Raw genomic sequence first — 8,848 nt, forward strand, 5'->3', positions numbered from 1 at the left:
GAAAACAAAGAGAAGCAGGGAAGGCCTGGAGAACTCAGGCTACGGCGTGGGGGTGGGGTGTCGACAGAGACCGGTCACCATGGCAACCGGGGCTCTAGTGCTCCCTCCTTCATGGCCATCCCCCAACCAAAGGGTCTGTCTGCCTCCTCCTCCCCAGAACCCAGGGTGGGTTCGTCTTGCTCTAAGCTGTCTGCTAAGGCTCCTAAAGCCCAGCTCATCAGCCTGCGGTGGTTCAGCCCAGGCTCCTAGCCTGGCATTCAAGGCCCCTTTGGTCACCCTTGACCTTCCGGCTGTCCGAGAGAAGCCCTGACCCTTCACCCTTGGCCATAAAAGCACCTACTTCCCCGACCCTGGCCTGGCTCTCCAGCCTCACCGGGTCTCTGTCCACTCCGGGACTGGAGACAAGCCAGGCTGTTTCCCTCAACACCAGTGAGTCGTCGCAGTGGGGTTCAAACCTTGTGCACCCCTCCCCACCTGGTCCAGTGCCTGGCACTCGGCTAGGATGTACCATTGTTGGACTGAGTTGAAATGAGGGTAGTATAGCCTGAGAAGTGGTACTTGGGTGCATGCCTAGCACTTGGGAGGCTGAGGCAGGAGGGCTGCAAATTTTAGGCCAACTTGGGCTACATGGGAAAGCCCACCTAGACTATAGAGGGAGATCTTGGGAAGGAAAGAAGGAAGGAAGGGAGGAAGGGAGGAAGGGAGGGAGGGAGAGAGAAAGGAGGGGAAGGACATGGTTCCTTTCTCCCCAGGAACGCGGATAGAGATGCTGCAGCACCGCCTCTCCCCCTCCCTCTGTGTCCCTCCCGCTCTCTCTTCCGGGTCCGGGGCGGAGCCGCTGGCCCGGCTCTGAAAGTTGGTTCTCCAGGTGGCTGTAGCTCAGCTCACTGTATTTGAGGAGAGCCTTCGGTCACACCTAGGACCAGTGGCCATGGCCGGTTTGGCTCCTGCGGACCTGGGGCAGAACCCATCACAGGACGGAAGCAGCTGTCCGGGAGGCAGACGACGGGAGGGGGCCAGGTGGAAGGGTTGTGAGGGGCCAGCTGCCGTCACAGCCCTTGAAACCCTCGGAGTTGACAGCCGCCAGCTTGCTGACTGAGCAGCTGGAGTCGGCTGAGGACTTGTGGTTACCAAGGAACAAGACTCCCGCTCCAGGGTCGCTGCCCAGCCCGAAATGCCCTCACCTGCCTGCAAGGTCCCGCAAACGGAGCTGCAGGCAGAAGGCACACCGGGAGGGTCAGAGACCTCTCCAGGCACCCGTGTCCTCCTCCCCGCCCCCACCCTCCACGAAGCCGGGGTTCGGGGCAGAGGAAGGAGCTCTGGGCTTGGCACGGGCACCCAGGCCCTACGTCCAAATAGGACTTCAGCCCTTTGCTCTACGGCTGTGTGATTGTAGGCTGAGTTCAACCTCTCTGAGCTTAATCTGTAAATCACAGCTAATAAAATAACTCTTGCCCTTGAGTCAAAATGCTAGCCCTCCAGACTAAAAACTGCTTTTTCTCTTTTCTTTCTTTTTCTTCTTCTTCTTTTTTGTTTGTTTTGTTTTGTTTTTTCGCTTTTTTGAGACAGGGTGGCTGGCCTTTAACAGCTATACTCCTGCCTCAGCCTCCTGAGCGCTGGGATTACAGGCATGCACCACGGCTCCCAGATTTAAAAAACAAAACGAGGGTCTCACAATGTGGTTCACACTGTCTTTGAACTCATTATGTAGCTCAGGCTGGCCTCAAACTTGTTTTTTTAACTTTTTTTTTTTTTTTTTGTCTTTTTGAGACAGGGTCTCGCTATGCAGTTCAGGCTGGCCTTGAACTCATTATGTAGCTCAGGCTGGCCTCAAACTTGTTTTTTTAACTTTTTTTTTTTTTTTTTTTTTTTTTGAGACAGGGTCTCGCTATGCAGTTCAGGCTGGCCTTGAGCTCACTTTGTTGCCCAGGCTGGTCTCCAACTCACAACAATCCTCCTGTCTCAGCCTCCCAAGTGCTGGGAGTACAGGTGTGTTGCCACCTCACCTGGTGGCTTCTCAGTTTCTGCACACGGGCTTCCCATGACCAAACCCAAAGTCCCGAACATGACTCGAGGCCTGCTGTGACCTGCTCCTGCCAACACCCCACTGGGCTCCAGGTTGACAACACTCTGCCTTCCAGATTCCTCTGCCAATGGGCTCCGAGTGCCCTGTAACTATGTTTCTAGAGTCCAAGAGAAACTTGTCTCCCCCAGGAAACCTCCACGGACCTCCCGGGCCCAGGAAGATCTGGCTGCCCACTCCAGACAGCTCAGTGGGCCACACTGACCTCTCTGGAGCTGCCATGCTCACTTGTGCCTGGCACATGGGTGGTGCCTACGCAGTGTTCACTCAGTGAATAAACCCAGGGGTGTGTGGCAGATTCCACGGAGCGGTGCTGGGCATCTCACCATCTTCTCATCAGCTCTCCAGGAAGCTCCAGTCAGCCCTTCCCTCCCCGCCTGCCCCAGTCCTCTTTGGTCTGTTTTATTGAGACAGTCTCCCTCCGTAGTTCAGGCTGGGATTTTCTCGCCTCAGCCTCCAGAATGCTGGGATGAGGGGCATGCACCACCACACCCTTTGATCTAATTCCTCATCTGCAGGCTTCAAGGATATCCCTCCTCCCTCCCTCCCTCCCTCCTTCCCTCCTTCCCTCCTCCCTCCCTCCCTCCCTGTGGGCGAATTTAAGCAGAGCAGCCAGGCACTGGAGTCTTCTCAGAAACAAGAACTGGCTGGTCAAGGAAGCTTGTGGGTGCTCTGTGGGGCTGAATGAGGTCCACATCTGGCCAGGTAAAGATGGTGATTGCTCCATCGCCAACTTTCTTCTCCGATCTCTCAGGTTGGGGCCAGAGGGGTCCCTGAGTTTGCCTGCCCTGCCCCCACCGTGTGCTGGTTCTAAAGCTGGCAGCAGCAGCCAACGGTGGCAAAGCCAGAGCAGGGAGCCCTCCAAACCCTGGACCTTGCACCCGTGAGCCCCAGCAGCACGGGTCGTGCAGCACCCTGAGCTCGCATCTCCCCGGCTCTGTCACCCCGGGAAGGTGTGGGCTTGTGCCAGCGCCAGCAGGTGCCATTCCAGGCACTGTCTGGAGTCAGCAGCCCAGGCACCGCTTCTTCCTGCTCCTCCCATTGGCTCCCACAGCGGGTGGGCAGCTCCCCGGGCAGACAACTGTGCACCCGGAACAAAGATGCAGGCTCATAAGGTGGCCGCGAAGGACAGGACGGCGGTTTTATATGTGGCAAAATACTTCTGGTGGAGTACAGACAAGAAGACAGACAGAGGGGCCACAGGACACCAGATGGGGCCGGGCGGGACTGGGCAAAGGAGTCTTCTAAACAGGAAGTGGAAGGTGCACCCCGCCCCGATGGGGGAGGGGCAACATTGGCACAGGAGGTGGCGAGACAGGCATGAGGTGCCCATCCCTGAGGTGGGCAGCCGGGCAGGGCCCAGTCCTCGTTGGCACAATCGGCTCTCTCTGGCCCAGCTGGGGTGCTGGGGAGGGGCAGGGCTGCTGGCCTCTGGGGATGCTGAGGCCAAGGGTACCCCAGGGGTGGGGGGCCACCAAGGCCGCTCCTGGGGGAAGTGGGCACAGGGAAGGACAGGAGTACAAGAGGCAAACACAGAGAAGCAGCAGCAGCAGCAGCAGCAGCTAAGCTCCCCGGGAGATCCGAGGTCCCTGGACAACCCCCGGGGCGGGGTCACCCCTTGGGCACCACGCCACCCCTGGGGCCTCAAGGTGAAGGTGAAGGACTCGTTTTTTTTGGTTTAGAATGAGGTCTCCACACCCAGGTGGCACGGAGATGGGGGGCTCAGATGCAGAGGGCCCCCCTGGTCGGATGGCAGCAGGCGGGAGGTTGGGGGCAAAGCTCATTCCTGGGTGGGCGAGGCTGAGGCGAAGGTGGGGTGGGGAGCAGCGTTTCCAGGCGCTCTACTCAGCTGCTAGGGCTGGGCGCCGCCCCGGCCAGGAAGGAGAGGCCGCATCCGAGGCTCGGGACCCTCCCAGCCTCCCTAGCTGTAGCTTTCATGCACAGGACAACGCTGCCGGGAAGCAGGGCGGGGGCGGGTCTGGGTCTGAGGATGAGTCTATGGCCGCTCTCTCCAGGAAGGACGGCCGATCCCCAGGCTGGGAAAGCAGGGCCACCCCGGTTGGGACTTTCACTTACAGCCCGGAGTAGAAAGTTAGAAGTGCACCTTTTCTCTTGGGGATGGGAAAAAGGGGGACACTTCAAAAAGGAGGGTATCCCCATTCCTCCTCAGCAGATAAGGAAACCCCACAGCTGGGGTTTAAGGGGTGCCCAGGAGCCAGGCGGGTACCCCCAAAAACTCCAACACCGAGGAAAGGCATCTAAAAGTGGGCGATGACTGCGGCCTCCGGAGGCAAGGCCCGCCCATAGGAGCCCCCGTCCCTCCCTCCCACGTGCTCCCCCCTCAGCGGATGTAGACGCCCCGGCCCCAGCCCTCCAGCTCGTTCTTGTTGCGCCCCAGGACCGGGCCCCCACCCTCGGCGCAGTAGCGGGCCTTGCTCCCAGCGCGGCCTCGGTTGTCGGGCAGATCCTCCCCGTAGTCCTCCTCCTCCTCCTCCTCCCAGGAGCCCTGGTGCACGGGCGGGGTGCCGCCCCCCGCGGGGTCCCCGGGCCCTGGGCCCTCAGAGGGGTCCGTCTCCATGTCCACGCATGAGTCTCCCGGCTCTGTGTAGGCCGAGTTTCGGCTGCCAGGGGTCTCGGCGTCAAAGGTGTCTTGGCGGGACAGCGCCCGAACGGTGCCCGCCCTGCCTGGGGGGTGGCGGCCCGGGGGCTGGCCCGGTTCCCCTGGGTACTCGCACACACTGGCGTGCTCCCCCGTGGCCCGCTCCAGCGGCTGGTCCCCAGAAGCAAGGTAGGGTCCCTGGTTAGCAGACGGACGGACGAACGGACGGACAGCAGACGCCATGCAGAGGAGGCAAGGGTGAGAAAAACACAACAAAGCAAGGCAAGTTAGTGACTGCACCACGACCTCAGGCACCACGACCCCTCATCCATCTGTCCATGCATCCACCCATCCTGCAGGAGGAGGAAGGAGGGGCGCGCTGCACTGGCAGTGGGCGTTCCAGAGCCCAGCCAGAGGTCAGGCCTCAGGGCATCTGCTCTTTTGTTAGGGTTGGGGGTGCCCCTTACAGAGGCCACAGCCCTCTGGTAACCATGGCAGGGGCCCTGAGCGATTAGTCATCACTTCCTCAGTTCGGTTATGGAGGCTGCCTGGGGTTTAACCATCATTAACAGCTCATCAGCACTGCTACTCGTTAGTGGCTGACTGGGTTAGTGGAGGACTCCCGTTTTCTACATAGATTAAGAGACAGCAGCTCAAAGCCCCGGACCCAGCTTCTGCAGCCGCGCAAGTCACACTGAGCCACACCCTTTCAGAGGGACCCACGCGAGCTGTTCCTCTCCAGGCTATGTGGAGTTGTGGGGCTCCTCCTCTGCCCCCAAGCCATGGTGTGGCCCACTGTCCTTGTCACTAAATGCCACGTGAAGGTGAGCTCCACCACAGAGGGTGCCAGGTAGGGCACACCTGTCCTAGTCTTGCCTCTGCCGCCTCAAACTGTGAGGCCCCGAGCCGACAGGCATCAGTTTCTCAGCTGCAGTGTGAGATTGGGGGTCGGGGGGGCACAGAGGTGTTCCCCGGGCCCCAAGGAAGTGAAGGGAGGGTCCCAGCTCTCTGCAACCGGAGCAGGGGTGCCTTAGCCAAAGGTTCACTGAACAGGTGCCGCTGAAAACCAAGTTTAAAAGCAGCAATCCTCGATGCCTTGATGGATTTCTGCCGGCCCTAACCGTGTACTGAATGGTGTGGTCACAGGGATGGGCCGTGGTTTCCCTTGGGAAGAGGGCGAGGCCGGATGGGGCAGCCCCAGCAGCGCCCATCCTGTACTGCGGGACTGGAATGGAGGAAGGCCTGCAGCGGCTTATGGGTGCTCCTGATGACACGAGCAGGGAAGGGACAGCCTCGGAATCGGACGTCCCTGCTCTCTGGCTCCCGGGTCTGAGGGCCCCTGCTCTGTGGAGTCCAGTGGAGAACTTCCTTATGTTCTATTTTCTTCGCAGTCGTTGCTCCTACGAGGGCTCTGGTCAGGCCTCCCAGCCAACAGGAGTCCTACAGCCGCACGCCCAGGAAGGCAGCACCAGCCAATCCCAGTCCCACCAAAAACCACAGACACCGGAAGCTGCCGCTCACCACGTTTTTTACAAAATAAAGCTCTTCCCTTCCTTCCCTCACGTTCCTGCACTCTAGGGCGGAAGGAACACAGCGGAACACAGCTACATGGCGTGCTCCTGCTGCTGGGGCACCGCCCCGCCCCGCTGCGAGGCCTCCAGCCCGCCCCAGAAGCTGAGGTTCCTCCTGAGCGATGTGAGCACCTGTACCTGGAGGTTGGAGACGGGGGCGGGGCTGGCAGCTAACGCTGCCGTAGCCATGGTGCGGTTCAGCAGCGGATTGGGCGGCGTGCTGCTGGGAGGATGCGTGGCCTTCCAATAGGCTTCCAAGTACTCGGCTAGGTGCTCGCAAGCGTCCTCCAATTGGTTCTCGTCCAGGATGATGTCAAACATTTCCTGTGGAGGGGGGTTAGGGGCGGGGCTGGGGTGAGCGAGGGGCGTGACCAAGGGTTGAAGGTGTGGCCTGGGTGCAGTGGGTGGAGCCAAGGGGTTGAAGGACAAGGTTATGAAGTGTCCTCTGAGGTGGAGGGAAGGAGGAAGCTCATAGCAGACAATGGGCAGCGCTGCAAGTGGTCTGAGGGTCCAACTCAGCCCACCTCCCTCCTAGACATAAGGTAACCCAGGCAGGGAGCAGAACTTGGCTCCCAACCAAGAAGGGAAGCCAGAGCTCAATCTGCCTAGCCAGCCCTCTTTCCCCAAAGCCCAATCTTCACCGGCACACCTGGCCCAGGGATTCCTGGTTACTCTGTTGCCCACTCAGACCAGAAGCCAGGAGACCCCAGATGCTCTCCCCTCATTGAACCCCAGACTTGGGCACTCACTGGGGGACACTGGGCCAACTTCTCTGAGGCAGCAATCTGGACGTTGAGGTGTTTAGACTGAGACTTCCCTCGGGATTTGATGAGTCTCTGGAGGACCTGGTGTAGGGAGAGGAGGAGGCACTGGAGGACCCAGGCAGTGCACCTGGGCAGAAAGGCAGGTTCGAGTTCATTCTCCAAGGTCAACCCCACCTGAACTCAGGCTAACAACCATGGTCCCCCTTGATGGGCACCTGCTAGGTACCAGTGCTCTTCTGGGCTTTTGGGAGGAGCTGAGGTCTCACTTTGTTGCCCAGGCTGGCCCCAAATAGGTGCTGGACTGCAGCAATCCTCCTACCTCGGCATCCCAAACTGCTGGGACTACAGCAGTGTGTTTGCCACTTCATCAGGCTCTTCTGTGATCAACAGCCCAACTAGGTAATTATTATTACTGCCGTCCTAATCACAGTAAAATCCAAAACCTAAAGCTAGTCATAAGGAAACATCAGACAAACTCAGCAAGACAGCCTGCAACAGCTGATCAAGCGGGGTGTGGTGACTGCACACACCTGTATCCCAGCACACCGGCTAGGGCGGGAGGATCCTGCCTGCGCCTGAACCACATAGCGAGACCCTGTCTCAAAAACAAACAAACAGAATCTGACCTGTACTCCTCTAAAATGTCAGTGTCATGAAAATCCAGCTGGAGAACTGTTCTATATGAAAGAAAACTGAGATACAACAACCAAATGGAATATTTGGGTTGATTTCGGAACTAGGGAAAATATCACAGTGGCTTTTCTTTCTTTTTTCTTTTTCTTTTTTTTTTTTTTTTTCTGTATTGGGGATTGAACTCAGGGAATGCTGAGCTATGTCCCCAGCCCTTTTTTTGTATGTATTTTATTTTGAGACAGAGCCTGCTAAGTTTCCCAGGTTGGACTGGAACTTGTGATGCTCCTGCCTCAGCCTCCTGAGTGGCTGGGATCATGAGTGTGTGTCACACCCATGCGTCTAGATCAGAAGGGGCACTACTAGATCACTTAGTGAAAGGTGACTATAAATTGCATTTTGTGTGTGTATGGGGGTACTGGGGGTGGAACCCAGCATTTTGCACATGCTAAGGAAGCAATCTGGATTTTTAAAAAGTAGAACTGATACAGTGCTTAGTGGGTACCAGGCGTTTCGCGTGATTGATCTGTTTATTCACCTGGGCATGCCTCTGCTGCAGATGAAGAAACTAGGGCACAGAGATACTTGGCATTTGACTTGCCAAAGGAACACAGTGCTGGTAAATGACAGTGCTGGACAGGAAACCCAGCCGTCTGGCTCCAGAGTCCTGGCCCTTAACCTCAGCGGGGGAAAGCATTTGTTACTTTCTAGGTCAGGAAGTGTTTCTATGTCCATTATCTCCTTTGATCCTTTCAACCTCCCCACCTCAGAGTACTTAAATCTCACCAGCCCTTTCATCTCATTAGGAAGGGAGGACTCTGAGAGGTTAAGGAACTGGCCCAGGCTGCTCAGCTCATAAGATGCTACCAGGGAAGGGGGACAGCTCCCACCACTGGCCCGCATCTGAATCAACAGGGATCCGGGCACTCCACGTCATCCTCTCCAACCGCTCAAAAATGATACAAGAAAGTTGGGTGTGGTGGCACCTGCCTGTAATCCTAGCTCTCTGGAGGGTGAGGCAGAAGGATTCACCAAGTGTTTGAGGCCAACCTGGGGTACACAGAGAGACCCTATCTCAAAAAAAAAAAAGAAAACAAAACAAAAGAAAAAGAGGCTGGGAGGGCGGGGGATATAGGTCAGTGGCATAATCACCTGCCCGGCAAGCACAAAGTCCTGAGTTCAATTCCTGGTACCAAAAAAA

At 57.7% G+C, this 8,848-nt stretch overlaps 1 protein-coding gene and 1 long non-coding RNA gene across 5 annotated transcripts in view; one reads left to right on the top strand and one right to left on the bottom strand.

Moving 5' to 3' along the window:
- Nucleotides 1-2,681: 2,681 nt before the first annotated feature.
- LOC106149676 lies at nt 2,682-6,239 on the top strand. The gene is made up of 3 exons (XR_001235992.1): nt 2,682-2,788; nt 5,320-5,506; nt 6,074-6,239. It is a non-coding gene; the product is annotated as an uncharacterized LOC106149676 (long non-coding RNA).
- Nucleotides 3,195-8,848, bottom strand: part of Cacnb1 (calcium channel, voltage-dependent, beta 1 subunit) — a 17,893-nt gene continuing 12,239 nt past the window's right edge. For 2 of the 4 annotated variants that reach the window (XM_005394294.2, XM_005394296.2), the window contains 3 exons: nt 7,003-7,098; nt 6,392-6,577; nt 3,195-4,880 (listed from right to left, as the gene is read on the bottom strand). In XM_005394294.2, the coding sequence (XP_005394351.1) occupies nt 4,425-4,880; nt 6,392-6,577; nt 7,003-7,098 (738 nt within the window). In that variant the 3' untranslated portion in view covers nt 3,195-4,424. Of the gene's footprint in view, nt 4,881-6,286; nt 6,578-7,002; nt 7,099-8,848 lie in introns of those variants that run through there. The other 2 variants (XM_005394295.2, XM_005394298.2) reach the window with 2 other exon arrangements.

This window comes from Chinchilla lanigera, unplaced genomic scaffold (genome assembly GCF_000276665.1).
Source record: "Chinchilla lanigera isolate Chin_1 unplaced genomic scaffold, ChiLan1.0 scaffold00050, whole genome shotgun sequence".
Classification (NCBI taxonomy): Eukaryota; Metazoa; Chordata; class Mammalia; order Rodentia; family Chinchillidae; genus Chinchilla; species Chinchilla lanigera.